Genomic DNA, 21,645 nt, shown 5'->3' on the forward strand with positions numbered 1-21,645 from the left:
AGTACGGGGGTGGCTTATATTTGTCTACCGGTGACATTATTGAACTGTCCAAATCTTCGAATGCAGGCGTGAAGAGAAAAATAAGACGTCAAAATACATATGGCGATGCGAGACAAGACGAACTGCTTACATCCTCGGAAGAGTGGAACGAATGGAAGAGTAGTTCCCAAACGCTTCGATATGACGGCACAACGGCTACAAGAAAGAAGAACTATACGGACCACAGAACGAGACAACGGATCAAGAAGAAGCCACATTACAACGAATAGCAGCCAGCAGCAGCATAAAATATGGAATGCAAGTGTTGCAAGTTGCTAAAGGCCATCAATAAAAATTATTAGTTTAGAAATTGCTTAATAGTGCAGCATAGGTTAACAAGTAATTCATTCTTCGTGTAACAAAACGTGACATTGCAGAATTTTAAATATAGATAGCAATTATATAATATTCAGGAACCATTACAGTAAATTTAAAATTGCAAAAATGAAGTAGAAATTGCCGATGGATAAGATCAAAAAAGAAAATCTATCACGCGATGTTGCGTATCAGTCAAATGTAGAGGAAGAGAAATAACTTTTATCGGGAAGTGAAATCAAGCAGAAAAAGGAGTAAAGTGGGGAGGAATATCTCAACGGTGACCAGACTGAATTCTGGTTTGAGAAGAGCATAGGCACAAGAAGAAGCGGGAAATGTAGCCACACCCCAAACGATAAACGCGGGAAACGAGGACACAGCCAGAGCAGAAAGGCGCGAAACAGTAATAGCGAGCAAAGATAGTAAGATAGTGGGTGTGACAGGTTCCTAGAAACTCCAAATTCCATATCGAACAATTAATGGAAGCGTTTAGAGAAAAGCGGAAGGAACAAAAGTAGACTAAAACGTCAATCGAAGCAATCGCACCAACAATAATTCAGAATACTGACAACAAATTGGGGAACATAGGAGAGAAAATTGATAAAAATTGGAAAAACAAGAGGGGAATTTCAAGGAAATGTTTAAAACAAGGGAGAAAAGGATTGATCAGAAATTGTGTAAGATGAGAAAAAGGGAAATAAAGGTACGAAACGATATTGGAACTAGGAGAAATCTAGTTGTCGGGAGTGCAATAGACAATGCACGAACGTGTAATGAAATTAAAGAATACTGAAGCACTATTGCAAATCAAGAAGAAACCAAGGTTAAGTTTAACAACGTAAACGACGAATTCAAGGAAGATACACCAGAGATAGTAGTACGTCTCGATCGGCACAAACAAGAGTGATGGTCATTCAGCAGAAGCGCATAAAAAGGCCGACGGAGACACAAATTAAGGTGTGATACAGAAGGTCAAGAGGAAGAAGAGCCTGCCAAGCCTGAACATAGATATGGAGGTTAGAGTATAAGAAGTGAAGCGGATCTGGTAGGGAATAAGAACACGGGAAACATACAGGGGTTTCAGGATTATTCCGACTTGAAATGTGCATGGAGAAGCCTCGAACAACAAGAGAGAAATATTTATGTAATAAAACCGGAAAAATTGGTGGCAAACGGAAGACCTGTTAGAAGAGGATACTATATTGATAGCTGAGGCAGTACATACCCCTATAATTGATGTTAAAAATGTGGGTGTGTGACTAAATAATTGGCCGACTAGGGAAGCCAGATGTTTGCGAGAGTAAACAACGTGTATAACGAATTACTGGAATCAGGAGATGAAATACCGAGTTTATCAACCAGTGGGTTCAAAATAAAAGGAGCTGTAGATGAGTACAGGAAAAAATTGACTGTCAAGTAATGCTGCAAATTGAAACAGAAGGAGAATCATATCGAATGGACGCTGTATTCGTATATAATTTGAGAGAAGAAGTTATTATAGGCTCAGATAGGTTGACAGAGTACAATGCAGATACAGGTTATGGGAGAAATAAAATCAAGTCTTACGACACGGAAAGGGAGAAAAAATAGAAAATTAATCACGAAACGACGGTGGTTAGACTGCAATGTTTTTCCCCCACAAATAACGATTGACAGCTTGCGAAGAAGAAGCAGAAGAAGAAAATTTAGTAAATCCTAACTGAAGTGGTATATCTACTATTAGTGAGGAAGAAGCAAATGAGCTTATTCGGAAAGAAAAGCAAAATAAATGGAATTTCTAATACAGGATGTGTATCAGCTGAACAGCTATCGTAATTAATAATTAATAATAGGCCCACTATACCATACACAAATAAAATGCCATAAACTACATTTTAAACCGCCTTATCAAGCTCCACAGGGCAGAAAAGAAGCTATAGAAAAATAATTAATTACAAAAAATGCTGAATATAGGAGTATTAAAGAGGGCTTGATGTCAGTGCAGTAGCTTTTTAATCATTGTTACAATGAAAAGTAGAAATGAGAGGCTTGTACTGGACTCACGGCAAGCGAACAAAGCGAAAAATAAGACCTAATTGTACTATTTGCATCTGTCAGGAATGAACAGTGTCAGCAAGGTATAGCTAATTAGACTTAGAAATGCTTCTCTTAAGAAGATGTGACTGTCAGGAATGAACAGTGTCACCAAGATATAGTTACACTTAGAAATTCTTCTCTTAAGAACAGTGCTGTGTTTATCTTGACTGTGTTAATGAAGAATGTTAAAAAATGTTATACGTGTACACTTCTGCTTTTGCTAATTAAGGGTGCTTTGAGCGTATTCAGTTACGCATCCTCTTATTTAACTGTTGCGTTAAATTTGGATTTGCGACACTTGTTAGGTGATGTCACACGTGCGAGTGGCCGCAGAGTGTTTACGAGAAGAAGTTGTGACTCATAAAGTGTAATGTGTTGTTTCATGACGAGAGCCGGCGGAGCGAAGCGCAGCATTTTACTGTATGTCTTCTTGTAATTTTGGCACCTTGAAATACCTTCCCAGTTAAACTTACCTTCGAATTGTTCAATAAAACCTTCTGATAATTTTTTCTGACAACAGAGCAATCAGCTTTGTCTTGAAAGTCTCCAATAAATTTTCTTCTGATAGTTCTTGATTGTGAGAAATACTATACCTGTCAACTTTATCTTAAAACTCCCGTATAATCTGTTCTGGTAATCCTCTTCCAGGAATCTCATTGACTGGGGTAGAATTGTCTTCAGTGATGAGTTCCGCTTCGAACTGAGCCCCTGTGACCGTCGAAGTCAGCCGGCACGGTAGCTCAGCGTGTTCTGTCAGAGGGTTAGCAGCCCTCTGTAATAAAAAAAAAAACTGAGCTAATCGATCAACAACGAACTTAAAACGGATGTCTTACAACGTCCGCCCCGAGCAGATGCAACGAACAAAAGCGAACAAAATGAGATAAAAAAAAGACGTGTCTGGAAAGGTCCCGGACTGCGGTGGCGTGTCAGCCTGACGGTCGCCCACAATACGGCCCCACAACCAGGAGTGATGATCTGGAATTCCACTTCTTTTCATAGCAGGACCCCTTTGGATGTCATTCGCTGCACCCCTATAGCACAGCGGTACGTCGATGATGATGTTCTACGCCTTGTTTTGCTCCCCATTATGGCAAGCCATCTGGGACTTACATTTCAGCAATATAACGCCTGCCCGCACACGGTGAGATATTTTACTGCTTGTCCTCATGCTTGCCAAACCTTACCTTGGCAATGAAGGTCACCGAATCTCTCCCCAACTGAGCAAGTTTGAAACATAGTGGTCAGGAACCTTCAACTATCTTGGCACCAGTTGGACAGAATTTGGTACGTTGCCCACCAGGAGGACAACCAACAACTCTGTCAGTCAAAGCCGTGATGGAATAACTGCTTGAATAAGGGCCAGAGATGGACGGCCGCGTTAGTGATTTGCTCAATTTGTGAATCTCTTTGTCTTGAATAAATCATCCAATTTTTCTGAAACTGTAATAATTTATTTCTCTGTACATAACGTCACATCTACCGATTTCCATCACATTCGAATAATTCCTTTTTTGGTGCGTGTCTTTTTTTTCTTTTGTCCCTTAGTTAAGACTAAAAGCATACCACGTCTGTCAGTAGCAGTGTCTTGGTAATAATTCCCTGGACGCTAGTTTGTGAAGGTTGTGAGTAAATCAGGACAAGCATACTTGCGCACGTAGGCGAATGCGTCTTGAGTATACTCAAGACAGCATCATGGACTGTTTACAAATTAAGAGGGCAGAATTTCCGACTTGTCCATATTGTTATGATTTACATTTGGATCAACTGCCACAGCATCTTCAAGATGAATATAACGCTTTGTCATCAGCTTAACATGATTTAATGGTGTGTATCGCAGTCACTCGCTTTCTATCTTTACATACATGAGACATAAAACTGGATGGTGAGTTGCTTGTATCGTGATATAATACTAAAATCATGCATTTTTTCATACATGACACTTTTTTTGTTTCTCAAGAATAATCCGATATAGGGTTCAATTGCGCTATTTGAAAATGATAACTTTCTATCCTGCCTTAAAAATTAGTGGACTCTGTAATGCATCGTAAAATTTATCTGTAACAGACAGCGTGGTCAATCTGTTGTCACAGGCATAGAAAACGATGTCGCGACTTGCGAACTGTTCACCTGTGACGAAGACTGCTACTTCATTTATGAATGGAGATTTATACCATCACTCGTGTTCCTCATTTGGTGTATGGTCTTGATCTGTAACCTTCTTCTGGTATTTTCTCTCCAGCGTCTTAAAAGTGGTTATTAGAGTCTCTCTACGACAATCTATGAATATTCAAAACCATCCCTTTTTTCCACGCTTTGGATATCATAACTTCTGCAGACTGCTTCATTGGTTTCATACCACATGAAGAAAATCTGTAGAAACTTTTGCTGACGATAGAAGCAAAGAGCCAGTTGTATGGTAAATTTTACCTTGAACCGTAAAAGTAGGTGGAGAACCCTACATTTTGACTTTTGTACACAAACCCAATGAAGTCATTTGAAAGCATACATTGTATTGCCTTTTTATATTAAAAGGAAAACATCTATTCATTACATTAGTACAGAAGTAGAGGGTTTGGGTGTTATTCTAGCTTTCCTGGTAGTCACTGGTAGTGAGACTTTGCCACCAGAGCAACACGTACCAACCGTTTCATCCTTCCATTTCAACTGGTTACAGTGCCCGTATTTTGTACTCTTTCTCCCTAAGACGACTTATCGATGATTAACATATGCAGTTAATGGATCACAACGAAATGTAGCCTCACTACAAGGCTCCCGTGTAAAGGCACGATGTCTCTTTTTTGGTGAGTCTTTAGCTTCTCAGAAGCTATAAGACATACGTGAGGCTCTGTTCTGCTGCAGCTCTGCCGTCTTCTCACCGTTAAGAACTACATGGCTAGCGCATTGAATGGTGGGAAGTCAACATGACGAGTCACCAGTCAGATTGCTAGATAGCCAATAATATTCTCGTCCGAAATTTGGTTTGCTTAGTAAATGAAATTAATTTATATTTTGTTTCACTCGCTGAAGTTGAATGAGTTGATATTTTATTTCTCTTGCAGCAAGCTGTGCTCTTGGGTTCCTTCATAACTACAGCCTTGGAAATATTCATGCAATCAGAAAAAAATAGCCACATATTTGTGATAAGCGAGACTATGAAACTAATTGCAGCTCGCTCCACTCGTAGGAATTCAAGTTGTGCTATTACGTGACGACCTAATAACAAGTTCGGAAATCATAATATCTTCGAGAGAAAAAAAAAGAAAAGAAAACGAGTCAGATTTTTGTGATAGCAAAAATCATAAAACTGAGGGATTCTAATTTGCTTCCGTATACCATCACCTGACTTGCTACGACCAAGATAACGAATTGTCAACAGCTGCAAGCAACGAAAATCCGCCGATACCGAAAGTTCACAAATCGATTTGCCGAACGGCAGCTACTAGAAAGCCAAATTGAAAAGAAAATATACCATCAATATTCTAGAAGTGGTGACATGTCATGTAGAGTTGACTGCAGATGAATAATGATCGCCATATTGTTGTTCAGTTAAGATTAGCTTTTACACATTTAACCATAAACTTTTGAACTATCTTTATTTTTCGACTTGTTCTGGATACATGGGCACAGCGCGTTGTATAAATGTAATACTGACCCATACTTACTCAATTTAGAATAATGTTTTCATCATATTTCTTTTCCTTTTTGTAAACTTAATCTCTGGATCTTCGACATCAGTGTTTTTTTTTAATCTCTGGGTGAGACAATGACAACATGGGGTTGTTTTGGTGACATGGAATATACGTTTTACGATACTATTGCTCCGCTACGGTGTTTTTTTCTTTTTCAATGTTCGCGATAAGAAACGAAGAATCGGATCTAAGTCGCTAACTCTCCTCTGCGATTTTATTACACCCAGCCCCTTCAGTAGAAACCATTGATTCTTTCAAGGTAAGGAAGTTGCTGTTAAATATAAGCAGCATCTGTGTGAGCATTAGCTGTTGGAATGACTGAGGGCATTCGCGATATCGAATATATATGCATTTCAACAGTGTAATTTACGAATTTGTACTTTCAAACCATAGGGTGGAAGTATCTCTGGACTGAGTATTCAGCTGTTCAGAACTAGAATTTTTGTACATTGCCTTGCTGGTCACGAGACTTGGATACGGAGTAGGTTTTTGAATGTAAGATTCCGTTAAGTAGTACTGTAGATTCTGCCTACTCGTCTCGATGCCACCTTAGCAATTTGTATTTGATGTCTGGTAACAACTTATCTTAAACCTGTGAAGAGCAAACTGGAATGGTATTTCACTCGTTTCCAACAAGACTCACGGTTCAGATAATGCTACTTTTTCACTATAGAAAAAAGAAGGGATAAGCAGCTATTTTTTAAAAATTTTTTAATACAGTGCTATAATTGACGGATTGCCAAGACTGTTCTAATAAATTATGCTGCAGCGAAATTTCGAAATGGTGTCATAGCACCCCAAAATAACTGAAAGTGGAACGAATTAGGGATTTTTACCGAATTCAATATATTTTTTAGTTTTGCATTGCGTATTTTTTTCTCCTTTTTATGTATAATCTCACACCCATTTTCAACATTTATTTGAGGCAGTTCATACACAAGCCTCCAATATACTACAGAAAAATATAGCAAGACAGAAGTGGAAGAGTTGAATAAATCTACAAAAATCTCTCTAATGAAATCAAAGTTTCTAGACATTTCTTGCAAAAATTATTTTTGTTCTGCAGTTACATTCCATACGTGAAAGGTCATGCCCTTCCTTTTGAAGTGAATAATTGGCATGTTGTATACAAACATTAACGCATGTCAATCAAATGGTGACGTTATGTCGTGACTATTGAAAATTTATGCACACCGAGTCTAAATCCCAGATTTCTTTTTCACGAGCAGTCACTTCAACCAATATTTTCATCTTACTCGTCAGTTTTTCTAGAGTTTGCACGAAGTATCTCGTTTTTCATATAGGCGTAATTTAATTGTTGAGTATCTGTTCAACCATTGGTAGTTAGGGTCATAAATAGGCTAAGCATATTTTATACTACAAAAAAGGAAATGCCAAGTGTAGCATTAATAGAGTGAGGACTTTCATGCAGTCATCAAGAACTACACATGTAAAATAGATTTTCCAACTTTTTCTAAGTGAAGCACAGTAGCAAATGCATCCATCTCCCAGTTACGAGTTCTTTTTTGTAAGCTCTGCTTTTTACTATATAGCTACCACTGCTTTCTACTGCTTAACAAAATATTTCTAATTGCTGCGTCCCGTGTTAAGTGTAAGTCATTTCCTAACACTTGTGTCGTTATGTGAACGTAAGATAAAATATGTAGAACACCTTGTTACACATTCTAACACAAGAAAAAAAATAGAAGAACAAAGATACACCGTATGGCAGGTGACAGCTTGGTAGGTTTCCCAGCGCTGTCTGTTGTGTCTCCAGACACGTCTTCGCTGCTCATCGGGGCTCCGTTTGAAGCGGGGGCTCATCACTGAAGACAATTCCATTCCAGTCAATCAGATTCTTGGCCAGAGGCCTGTTTGGAGACGCACCGGGCGGTTGTAGCATACCAAAGTGAGTGTAGCCATACGACCCATCGACAAGTAGTCATGGTCTTCGGTTGCATTTCTTTCCACGGCAGAACCCTTTGGTTGTCATCCATGGCAACCTTACAGCACAGCTGTACGTCTACGATAACCGACAACTCTATCAATCAGTGTCAAGCCGAATAACTGCTTGCATAAGGGCCAGATGTGGACCAATGTCTTATTGATTTGCTCAATTTGTGAAGCTCTTTCTGTTGAATAAATCATCCAATTTTTCTTAACTAACAATTTGTTTGTCTATACATGTTCATCATTTCTTCCGATTTCCGTCCAATTCGGATAATTCCTTCATGATGCATCTTTTTTCCTTTTTTTGTTTTAGACTGCATGATAAGATAGGATCTGATGGTCCTAATCTTGTCAAGAAAACTAAGTAAATAAATCTATCCCTACCGCTATATATAATAGTTAATGTACTACTATCACTGCCTGGAAAACAAAACCGAGACAGTATTGAATGCAACACTGAGGTCGGGCCAGAAAGTGGGATTTACCGTTATCAGCAGCAAGTATCGTGAATGAATAAAATAAAGCGCATGTCATCGACGTGTGCACTGTTATGCAGATATTTTCAGTACAATAAAGAGAAAAACATAAATTGTGGTAAGAAATTACAGTGAAATGAGCCATAGTACACTATGAGTATTTTATGCCAAAAAACTAAGATAATGATCCGGAGTAGCCTATAGACTTTTGTCGGTAGAGTTCGCGTTCTACTCTGAGAAACAAGTAAAAGAAAATAACAATCTGGAGTTCCATTTATCAGTACGATGTATGTACATTGTTATCCATTTCACAATATACCAACACAATATATCACTGCGCTCTTTGGATTATGTAACTTGTTTTAGTTGTCGAATTTTGTTTGTCTGTATGTACTGAAGTCTTAAAATTACAGTTATTTTTATTTTTATTCACATGTATACTCTACAAAATGACCTAGAAGCTGATTAGTGCATGTTCCTTGACTTCAGAGTACGCCCACATATCTAGTGCATTGTTGTAGGTTCTTGTTTTTATATTACTTTTTCCGAGAGCTTTACTTAATAAGAGCGTCTAAAATTATTTAATTTATATTATTCATGTGAATAGGGGGTCTCAGATAGTCATGTCTCTCTGCTTTTATAGCCTGAGGTAAACGCCGTCGCCGGCCAGATTGGTCGAGCGGTTCCATGCGCTGCAGTCTGGAACCGCGCGACCGCTACGGTCGCAGGTTCGAATCCTGCCTTGGGCATGGATGTGTGTGATGTCCTTAGGTTAGTTAGGTTTAAGTAGTTCTAAGTTCTAGGGGACTGATGACCTCAGAAGTTAAGTCCCATAGTGCTCAGAGCCATTTGAACCAAACGGCGTCAAACTATCTGGACGTGTTCCCAAATCACGTAACACGTTCTTTATGAGTAAAGCCTTTTACTTTGTCGATATATCTATTAACTTAGGACACCTTTGTTTTCTGGGAGGGTTTGCCTCTTTAAACAAATCCCGAAAATTTATCCTCTAGACAAGAACCACCCCACTACTACATTAATCTTCTTGCTAATTAGTGACAGATCTGGCACTATATTTATTTCTGCTGCAGAACGACTGGAAAATTTTTCGATGATCTTCCTAATTTTTTTATTTGATCAACCTCCGTGATTAAACACCCACCACGCCTGGAAATAGATTTTCTGCCTGCGCAGGAAATTTATATCTGAGAGATCCTTCTTTCGCTCTACCAAAAATGATTCAATAGCCAGGATGAATAACAAAATTGGTAAGTCAGATTTGAGTCTATCATCTGTCCCGCATCACTCCATCAGTTAAAGATAGATTGAATCGAGACTGGATCGGAAACAGTATATTTGGCCATTCGTCACGCCATCGCCTATTGCTACTTGTCACATTAACGAGACAGGTGAAATGGCATTTTTTTTGCACATTTGCACTTAGTTTGAGCATCTGAATGAGTTTGGCATATCCTGACATTACCGCTAAAACGAGAGCGGGCGCTTCTGAGCCTACATTTACGCCACAACTTTGCAGGCTTTACATTTTTTGTTGGCATTCCGATTAACACATCCTCCCTATTTCCTGGATGAAGCAGATTTCACGTTAGTTAATGTGTTTAATTTATCTACGGTGTTGTGTTGTCGAAACGTGTTTGGCCGCTCGGGGTAGCCGCGCGGTCTAGGGGGGGTCTTGCCACGGTCCACGTGGCTCCCTCCGTCGGAGGTTCGAGTCATCCCTCGGGCATGGGTGTGTGTGTCATCCGTAGCGTAAGTTAGTTTAACTTAGATTAAGTAGTGATTAAGCTTAGGGACCGATGATCTCAACAGTTTTGTACGATAAGATCCTTGACAACGCTATGAACAACAAAATAACAATAAACACAAAATACAGTGATAAATGTTTAGTACGACACTTAAGCGACTGGAATATTTGTGATAAAAGAATTTAATTCTGAACAACATATACGGAAAAATTTACTGTTTTTCCATCGCGTCAAATTTGATTACAGTGTAGTAATAGCTTTTCCCAACGACAAAGTAGTTTTTTAGATCCATCCAACTACATTCTAGCAATACGGTAATTATTTCCTTAAAGATTTTCGCTCCCCCTCCCCTCACCTGAAATCGACTTTCCTTTAAACAAGAAGTTTTATTGAAAAAGCAGTGATAAGACTTTCCAGTTTCGTCGGCGATGAACGAAATTTTTCGCGTCGTATTATTCACATTCTGAAGGCAATGTAGACTGCAGTCAATCTGTAGTCACAGTCAGAAACATTACGTTACTTTCAACGCAGACATATTCTAACGCTATGCCATTTTTTTTTCTTGAACGTTCCAACGAGCCAGGATTTGCAGAAAACTCAGCAGCGGTCTGCTTTGCCAGCCCAACAGCTCATTCCAGCACCGGAACTCCTCATAGGGAGCATTCTGACACAGAGCTTGTGGATCCAAACCAGTAATGCAGTCTCCGCAACTTGACGTTTAGCCGTTCTCATGCATTTCCTGATTGAATCAAACATTGCGCTATTTGTTCTCAGTTTTTAATTATCCTCGACACTGTAGAGACTGCAATATGAAATGGTTTTAAAAATTCCGTTTTAGACCTTAAGCAACTCCGCCCTGTTTTAAGCGAATCGGTGTCTCCTTCCGACTCGATTTCTGCGCGTAAGGAAGTTGTTTATAGTAGTCATCTTTGAAAAAAAAAAAAAAAAAAAAAAAAAACATGAAACGATTTTAACACAAATGAACTCTTTTCAACACATACTTTACCGACTGTGCAGTATCCAAACATAACCGGTAACAAAGCAAAAAAAAAAAAAGTTCAAATGTGTGTGAAATCTTGTGGGACTTAACTGCTAAGGTCATCAGTCCCTAAGCTTACGCACTGCTTAACCCAAATTATCCTAAGGACAAATACACATCCATCCCGAGGGAGGATTCGAACCTCCGCCGGGACCAGCCGCACAGTCCTAGCAACAATAGCATCTGTTGTTTACTTGGTTCTGTCTGGGTGATGTGCCTACAGAAACCAGATATACAATGATGAGCCAAAACATTATGACCATCTGTTTAATAGTCTTTTGGTCCACCTTTGGAACACAATATATTACGGATGCTGCGTGGCATCGATTCAAGAGGTAGTTGGTACGTTTTCGGAGATGTGTGGCGCCAGATGTCTACGATTGTGTTTCGCAGTTCCCATAAATTATGGTCGGTGGTTGGTGGCAGCGGTGCTGGCACGCTATAGGGTCCCACATGTGTTCCATCGAGTTTAGATCCGGCGAATTTGGTACCCAGGATATCAAAGAAAGTTCACTGTTACGCTCCTCAAACTACTGTAACACGATTCTGGCTTTGTTACACGAACCCTTCTTCTGCTATTAGACACCTTTGCCATTGAGGAAGCCATTAAATATGAAGGGACGCAGATAGTCCGCAATAATGTTCTCATAGTCTGCCACTGTCATGGTGCCTTCGATTAGCACTAGAGATCTCATAGAAGCCGAGGTGAACTTCCCCCATAGGATAAGACTGGCCCTGCAGACCTGCGCTGTGGCGCAGCGCATGTTTCGCACAGCCCTTTGCTTGCGTAACGACCTGGTATAACAAGAAACGTGCTTCTTACGACTAGGCTACATGCTGCCATTGCTTCACGATTCATTACCGACGACCTGAAAGATTTGTGCCTGCACCAGCATTGCACTCTGTGATCAGATCTGCCACAGATCGCCGCCTATCCTCCCTTATAGAACGGGCAAGCCTGCTACCTCCACGTTCTCTGATGAAAGGTGGACTTCCAAAGCCTTTCCGCTTACTCGTAGTTTCATCACCTTTCAAGCACTTTCCACAGAATTTCACGCTAGCAGCACGAGAACAGCTATCTAGCTTCACCGTTTCTGAGATGATCGTCCCCAGGTCCTGGGCCATAACAGTCTCCTCGTTGTCAAAGATATGTATGTCGGTGGATTTCCCTATTTGTTGCGCACATCACCGCTAGATTGATTCCCCATTTCACTTTGTTCTGCTCCGATAGCAGATAAAGCTTTGAAATGGAATCCGGGCTCGAGTCCTCCCTCGGGCGTGTGTGTGTGTGTGTGTGTGTGTGTGTTTAAGTTAAGTAGTGTGTAAGCTTAGGGACTGATGACCTTAGCAGTTGTCCCATAAGATTTCACACACATCTGAACATTTTATTTTGGAATCCAGGAATGTTCGTTTGGATATAAGATGACTTTGAAGATCGTAATATCACGCTTCACTGTATGTGGTAATGGTAGAGCTGTTCAATGCGTATGACCGAGAACGTTTTTCTGCCATGACTTGTGGACCTTGTGTATGAAAGCATGCTTGGGAAATACACCTGGCGCAAGACACAGTAGGACAGCCACGTGGAACAGCTCCTGTAGAGCCTACAGGTCACAGCTGAATGACTCCGCTCTGTGCCTAACCTGAAGCGTAAGATTTCACAGTGATCCGATCTTTAAACTTATCTGCCGGCCGCGGTGGTCTCGCGGTTCTAGGCGCGCAGTCTGGAACCGCGCGACTGCTATGGTCGCAGGTTCGAATCCTGTCTCGGGCATGGATGTATGTGATGTCCTTAGGTTAGTAGTTAGGTTTAAGTAGTTCTAAGTTCTAGGGGACTGATGACAACAGCTGTTAAGTCCCATAGTGCTCAGAGTCATTTTTTAAACTTACCTCACGTCGAAACGGTTCATTTGCGGACTTGAGCAATGGCGTCATATAAGAGGGAAGGACGCTACATAAAGGCATTCCCTTGAAAGCAGCGAATGATATTTGGAATCAAAGGAAAGTAGCACACGACAAAATTGAAGTCACAATTCACACAATTATTTGCTTAGCAACGAATCATGTCGAAAAGAATTGAGGGAAATGTAAATAAACAAAAACAAAACAAAAGGGAAACAAATATGTTTGAAATACATTATTGTCGTAAGTTATGCGAGTAAGAAAGGCACCGAAAATCTTTAAATTCCATTTCAGTATGATGTGTGGTGAAATCGTAATATTGTAAAATAGTTTTAATTTATAATAATAAATATTGAATCTTACGGGACTACCGCCGGAAAGCGGTGGCTGTGGACAGGAGAAACTAAAATGTAACACAACTACACGAAGATGAAATAAATAATAACATACGTGTAATACAAAAAGTAACATGAAATGTGGAGTAACTGACACAGAAATACTAACAGAAAAGTACTGAAGCAATGAAAATTCACAAAAAGTAACAAATATTGAAATCAGTAAGTAGATTTAAGCCATATAGGCTCTACCTAATTACAGTTTCCAAACATTTCATGGTTCATTATTTAGATAGTTTTTGCTGTACGTGTGTGCGCTGCAACGTAATAGGATTTATGCACTTGTAATTGCTCTCTGAACTCACGGGAAAAAGTAACTAATAATGGAATTGATAACTAGATGGTTCAAATGGCTCTGAGCACTATGGGACTTAACATCTGTGGTCATCAGTCCCCTAGAACTTAGAACTACTTAAACCTAACTAACCTAAGGACATCACACACATCCATGCCCGAGGCAGGATTCGAACCTGCGACGTAGCAGTCGCGCGGTTCCGGAATGAGCGCCTGAACCGCTGATAACTAGAACTGACCTATATAGGTTCCGATTCCAGCCATTCCACGGTTTGGTATTCAGGCCGTTTTTGCAATAGGAATGGGCACTACAGCGTTACAGGTTTTCTACATTTGATCTTCACTACTTTCAAAAACAAAGGAAAAAAAAACAACTTAGAATCGGTACCTACGATATTTGTTACTTTTTCGCAGTAGTTCAGAGATCAATAAGAACTCTACAAATCCTACAAAAACAGAGTTTACACACTTACTGCAAACACGTCCAAAATTAGGAACCATCGAATATTTGGATTCGGTAACTAAAATTGAGCTCCTATATAGGTCAATTCTAGTCACCGATTGCGTGTTTAATTATTTAGTTAGTTTTCCCAGGAGGTGTGAGCATTTCAGTGTAATAGGTTTTCTGCACTTGTAATTTCTCTCTGAACTGCTACGAAAAAGTAACAAATATTAAAATCGGTAAGTAGAATTGACGTATATAGGTCAGTTCTAGTTGTCGATTCAATTTTTTCCTACTTTTTCTAAATTTTTGTTATTTGCGAACTGGCTTTTTTTTAGGATTTTTTTCACATTTCATCCTACTGCTTTATATACGTTTCTATCTATTTCATTTTTCCGTTGTTGTGTTAAATTTTAGTTCCTTCCCGCACAAAACTCCCACTTTCTCGCCGTAGTCCCATTTGGTTCAATAATAATTATTAAAAATTGACACTATTTTATAATATTGTGACTGCACCACATAACTGAATTTAAGGGTTGTGCGCACTTTGCTCGTATAAATTACGACAGTAATTTATTTCGCACATATACGTTTCGGTTTTGTTTTGTTCGTATTTATTCCCGTTATCTTCAGTTCGTTTCGATATATTTCGTGCCTAATAAATAATCTTTGAATTGTAATTTTATCGAACGCTACATTCCTCTGTTTACGAATATCTTTCGCAAGACTAATTAATCATGTGAACTGTGATGGTGTTTTTGTCATATGCTACATTCGTTTGTATACGATTATGACCAGTTGCTTTCAAAGATTGTCTCTATGTAGCGTCTTTGCCTTAGGTATGACGTCTTTGCAAAGAGCCAACGGGTAGAATCAGACACTAGATGTGATCCGGAGATTTAATTGTGATCCGATTTTCAAACTTATTCACATACAAGTGGTACATTTCCAGACCGTTCCATATCAAAGTTTTATCGATTAAGCCTTTTCTGTAAAACACCTGAATACTCTCCTTACCCCTTCACTTATCCGCTGCGCCCCAGCCGGCATTAAACTTCGCGGTGGGCATTGATCATAATATTTTGTCTTACTATATTTGTTCGTCTGAGAAGCGAAATCTTTTTCGATAAACAGATTTAGTTTCGCATAGAAAGAGAAACAAAAGTGAAATGACACAGTACCTCGACAGGAACACAGTAGTGTTTAATATTAACCGATTTTTCGCCTTGAGCACTGTAGCGCCTCTGTTGGTGTGTGCAGAAGCGTGGCTTAGAGCAGCGCCATGTCTAAGCAGCCGGCGACGGACCAGTGGCTGCTGCAGTTCCTCACGTACGAGGACTACTTGGACTCGCTGGTGACGGCACACGACCTGCTGTACCTGCGCTCCAGGGAGGCGGCCCGCACCATCGCGGAACTGGGATACAGGTGAGCTCCGATCACCAGTTGCTGAGAGTCTGAGCACCGTCTGCAACAGTGTGCTCATCGTAGCTTGAAACACAATGTAAACAAACGCCCGCTTTGCATGCCTAACGATTCTTCGTCGTGCGCAGTGCGCTACGCCAGATATGACGTCACTGTAAAGGCTCTACCAGTTATTTCGCCGTTATTTTAGCGTGGCACAGCGAGGCGCGGTAAAGCACTTAAAAACTTCATTGTTCGTGTCAGTCGCCATATTAAGTGCTACACTCGTGTAGTTCGTGTTTAAAATAGAATTGGACAGTCACTTTCTTTGTCCCGAACTGTGGGAGATGGTGCAGTGGTTAGCACATCGGAATACGACAGTTTAAATTTCCATTCGGGTATCCAGATACAGGTTTCCCGTGATTTCCCTAAATCGCTTAAGGCAAATTTCGGAATGGTTTTCCTTCCCTATGCTTTCCTAATCCGTGCTCCGTCTCTAATAACCACTGATCATTTTCCTCCCTTCTGCCTTTGTTCTGCCAGTCGTGCTCTTGTCGTTCGTATGCTCTGTGAAAATATTTTTAGTTACCATGCTTTCTGTAGAGAAACATGGACGCGTAAAACCGTGAAAAAGCAGCGAAAGATAGATTGTTCTTACTATCTTCGGGATAGTTTTGGGAAAAAAAAATCTGTCGCTACTGATGCGGCAGATTTTGGGACTATCTTAGCCTGAGTCTGCCCGAGTTTCTGTGCCGCGTTTATGAGGTGCACGGAATGATAAACAGATCACAACTTAGCTATCTTCTCTTGAAATATCGACTATACGCTTATACATGACATGTATTCACAAACATAAAATACGCTTTTTTTGCGACATGTTTTCCTGCTGCTAGTTCTCTCTCATTTCTTGAGCTTTCCTCTTGATCCTTTTTGCAGAGTATTGCGCAGTTTGGCTGTATTTTATTTAACTGACATTGAAAATAGTGCTAAATGAAATTTGAATTTATACTGTCTGCAAGCTGTTCATCGTTATTAACAATCACGTGCACAAGGAATTCGACTTTTTGTTGTTGGGGTGTCAAGATACATCAATGCTGCAGCTGCGCTGACCCAGTGGCTGGGAGCGCAGATGGTGATTACATGCGCCAGTAAGCTGATGTGTAAGCTGCGAACCTGCAGCGCAGCGTCCCGTAGTAATCGTTCTTGACTGCAGTCGGCAGGGCGTGAAGGAGACTCCGTGAGGTTCAAATGGCTCTGAGCACTATGGGACTCAACATCTTAGGTCATAAGTCCCTAGACCTTAGAACTACTTAAACCTAACTAACCTAAGGACATCACACACGCCCATGCCCGAGGCAGGATTCGAACCTGCGACCGTAGCAGCCCCGCGGTTCCGTACTGCAGCGCCAGAACCACACGGCCACCGCGGCCGGCGGACTCCGTGAGGTTTTTACTTCGTTGTTAAACCGTTGATTGGAATATAGCTGGTACTCGCACACCGACAAATGCGAAGCTCTCTCTTAGTGCTTTTAACTATGCCGCTACTTTTCCTGTCAGTGCTGATAAAGCACCGGACAGGTGGATTTTCAAAAGAGAATTCGGCAGTGGCTGTACACAGTATTTCCTACCAAAGAAAGTCAATATTGTGGGAGGAAACAGAAATGGTTATAAGGAGCAAAAATGTTCTCGTAGCGATTCACTCAGTTCCGAATTCCAGTGACAAAGCATATTAAATGTTCCTTTTTTTCGCTAGTACCTCGCGCTTACTATGCTGCCGAAATATGCCTTTTCGCCGCGCATCTCTGACCTCTTAATTTTTGCTGTTATTCAACAGCGTCGTGTAAGTCCTAAATGACTGTTACTTAATTGCAAATTTGTTATTGTGAATGATTGCGAGACTGTCAGACTTCAGCATCACGCATTTCATAGTGCAGGTGGCTTCTAACGATTTTAAAATGCTGAATATGCAGATATTGTGTGTCGTATACGCCAGACTACAACTTTGTACCGTACTGGGTGTCATCCTGGAACATTACCTTCAGCGGGCAGTACTCTTCATAGGACGAGCCACGACCCGCCCGTACAGCTTTACGGACCCTGTATAGCTCACCAGGTAAGAGTTGCCTGCAGAAGCTAAGGTTCTGGGTTAGGGTCCCGGTCTGGCACACGCTTCATCCGCAGGATAAAATACATGTTCTAAGTATTTTGAAAACAGGCCACATGATGCCTTTGAAGAACACTAATGGCAGTTTCTGAATCGCCGAATTCCGTATAATTATGAACTCTTTGCATCTGATCGTTACTATGCAGAGTGTACGTGTTTCACCTGAACGTGGAGTTCGACGAAATATGCAAGAGTAACAACACATTAACATCATTCACCTCAACTGAGAACCAAAAGTGATCATTCTGTGCACATCTCGATATTCCACGAATCTATAAGCCTCATAACACGATGTGAAGTCAATATCACAATTATTATCTATAGATTTCCGAAGTACAACCTATGTTGTAATGTGAAAACACGCACCAAAGTTCTTTTCTGTGAATGTGTGGTGCAGCATCATTGTCTTTATAGTCCTATGTCTTGCTATTTTGAGACGCAAAGGACAGGACACAGTTACTTACGTTTCTTTAATAACTAGAGGAATTTCCTAGAATAAAGTGACTGGGTGCTAGCTGTACACTGCAATATGTATGACGCAACAACTCAATCGCAGTTACTCCTGTTCGTGACTCGCTCGTTGTAGTGTCCTTATGTGATAAGCTAAATATTCTGTCCACACGCCGATAGTTTCTTATTTACAGGGGGAAGTGTGTGTTACAGCAGGAAGGTGGGCACATGAAGCGCACTTCCATTGACAGACAAACGTTTCTCTTAGCACTCTGCGCCAAAATGCGGTTGCATAAAAATAAAGAAAGGAAACTTTTAATTCACGTCATATCCCGTCATTTTTCTCTTATTTAAAGTATCATAATTTCCCTTCCAGTTTAGTAGTGACGGAAAATAGTGGAAGAAATAAATAAAACACCTTACATCTACTTATAAAACTTGTTTCACCATGTGAGGACAACGCAAGCCCCGACAATGTGATATTGCGTGGTACTGCACTGTGATAGCGGGTAAAGGGACAATAATGTGTATTGGTGCCGTAAATGTCAGGTGGGTGATTAGGGAGTGAACGTACCGATTTCTTTTATAAAAAACTTTTGGCGTTCACGCCTGAAGACCATATAGCCATCTCTCAGTGTTTCAGGAATTTCCTAGGATTTTGCACTTAAAGATTACGTATTTAGTTAAATATTCCATAGTTAGTTTTAATATAAAAATACTACAAGCTCCAGTCACATCAATGTGACCGCCGCCTATGTTCGACGACAACGTGCAATAACCACTCAGAGACGGCACTTGGCAGCACTAGCAGTGGAGGGTACATAAAGCGCGTCGGGGGGAGCACAGAAAGTAGTAATGCGGAAAGGGAGCGATTTATCTGACGCCCAAAAGGGCATGTTGATTGGGTTTCGGGCCAAGGGTGGAAACATTTCCGAACCGCAAAGTTTGTAAATGTTGGTGTGCCGCCGTGGTTATAGTAGACTGTGCGTGCCAAAATGGCGCTATCCAGAACCGGTCCCTAGGCAACTACGGTGTGCGAGGAGCCATAGATGATAGAGATGAACGTCGCCTGCAGAGATGGTTACTGGTGGATAGAAATGTAATTGCTGGCCAACTGACCGTGCAGGTGAACCAAGGAGCTACCGGCAGTGTCTTAACAACGACCGTTCAGCGAACATTGCTACGTATGGGCCTCTGCAGGAGGTGCCTGCTGCTGCACCCATGCTGACTGCTGTGCACTGCTGTCAATGGCTGGAATTTGCACTCAAATATCGCAACTGGACATCCACTGATTGGCGACAGCTGGTCTTTTCAGATGAATCACGTTTTAGGCTCCAACAGACAGATCGCCTTTGGTGTGTGCGGCCTTGCAACAAACGTCGGAAAGGTCCAGGCCAGAGGAGTGAGCGTTATGGTCTGAATAATGTTTTCGTGGAATGCCCTGGGTGACCTCATAATTCTGGAAGGCACAGTGGATAAGCAGAAATATGCATCTATCCTTGGGGACCGCGTTCACCCCTACAAGCAGTTTGTTTTTCCCTCGGTACGATGGGATCTACCAGCAGTATAGTGTAACGTGTCACACAGCTCGCAGTGTATGAGGTCTGTTAGAAAGATCTACGACGTTTTTTTTCCGAACGTCTGATGAGTTTGAATGTGGCAAGTAGCAGTTGAGTGAGGTAGTGTATACTGCTTGTGTCGGCTTTTCATTGCAATGGAAATGACGGAACTACTGGAGCAGCGCTACTGCATCAGACTGGGTGAAAGCCAGGTGGAAAGTATTCGGAAGATTCAACGGCTTTCGGTGACGATGCTGTAGGCATCACACAGGTTAAGGAGTGGTACAACTGGTTTAAAGACGACTGCACATCGGTGGAAAGCGCGCCACGCTCCAGTCGCCCATCAAATGCCATAATGACCAGGTCATTGCCAAAATGAACACTATAGTAATGCGAGAACATCGTGTGACTATCAGAGAAATTTCGGAAGAGATGGGCATTACCATTTTTTCGGCACATTCCACTGTGACCGAAAATTTGGCCACGAAGAGAATGTCGGCGAAATTCGTACTGAATCTGCACTAGTTTCCCACTTTCTGATGTACACCAGTCAACAGCAGTATTTCATCATATCACCATATTTTTGGGTGAATAATTTACTGTTTTTCTGGGATTCATTAGAAGAGGTTAATTATGCCAGTTGTTCTCTGAAATTCGCTGTCACCTATCTGTATGGTTTTTTCTTTTAAACTTACAGGCTGGGTGCCCAACATGTACGGTCTTTCACCACTGACACCAAATGTTTTGTCTATCATAGCACCACTGTGACGGTTAATGAAATCAGCAACGCTGTCGTCATTGTGTAATTGCTCTAAGGATTCATCGAGAGATTCAGTAACTGGTTTAAGCGTTTCTCTCTGTGTCTGCTCTCGATGCAAATGTCCTGACCTTAGCAGTCATAACTTCTCTCGAACAACCTTCTTTGCCGCAATGTCCTTATATTTAGTCGATATCTTCCTGCATAATAAGTGGGCTCTTTTGCAAGGTGCACCCTATACACATTCCGTCCAATTCTATCAACATTTACAGTTGAGTTGTGTACATTCGTTTAAATTCTATAAAACTTCACAGCTACGTCGTCTACCTCCTTTCTCAGAATCATCCGGCTGCATGTCTCTAGTTCCTCAACCCTAGATCTAAGTCGTTGATCAGTTTCAGTCTCGATATGTGTTCGAGTGGCTCAAATTTTCCATCTATGTACAGACGCATTCTCTCTGTCTGTGCACACCAGTCTCTTGGGATGAATGCCTTACATACATGCCGACTTATCTATGTTGTGACGTAAACTAATGAACTCACCTAGCCGGCCACTTTGGCCGAGCGGTTCTAGGCGCTTCAGTCCAGAACATCGCTCTGCTATGGTCGCAGGTTCGAATCTTGCCTCGTGTGTGATGTCTTTAGGTTATTTAGGTTTAAGTAGTTCTAAGTCTAGGGGACTGATGACGTCAGATGTTAAGTCCCACAGTGCTTAGAGCCATTTGAACCATTTTTGAACTCATAACTTTTTCTCATAGCTATCCATAAAGAAACCCCCGGAAGTTTCGTCTATACCTAATGTTATACAGATTTCTTGATTTGTCAATAACAAGAAACCTGTACTTTGTGTGATTCCAGCAGTCTCCCTCCACATATGTTTACAAATTCATTGAGTGACATATCAGTTTCTACACGAGCTTGATAAATGTGCT

General features: G+C 41.0%; 1 protein-coding gene across 1 annotated transcript in view; it reads left to right on the forward strand.

Moving 5' to 3' along the window:
• Positions 1-6,177: 6,177 nt before the first annotated feature.
• LOC126267590 (macrophage mannose receptor 1-like) overlaps positions 6,178-21,645 on the forward strand; it is a 197,929-nt gene continuing 182,461 nt past the window's right edge. The window contains exons 1-2 of the mRNA XM_049972891.1: positions 6,178-6,378; positions 15,644-15,808. Coding sequence (XP_049828848.1) covers positions 15,666-15,808 — 143 coding nt within the window. The 5' untranslated portion in view covers positions 6,178-6,378; positions 15,644-15,665. The remainder of the gene's footprint in view (positions 6,379-15,643; positions 15,809-21,645) is intronic.

The sequence above is a fragment of the Schistocerca gregaria genome, chromosome 4 (assembly GCF_023897955.1).
Source record: "Schistocerca gregaria isolate iqSchGreg1 chromosome 4, iqSchGreg1.2, whole genome shotgun sequence".
In the NCBI taxonomy this organism is placed as follows: Eukaryota; Metazoa; Arthropoda; class Insecta; order Orthoptera; family Acrididae; genus Schistocerca; species Schistocerca gregaria.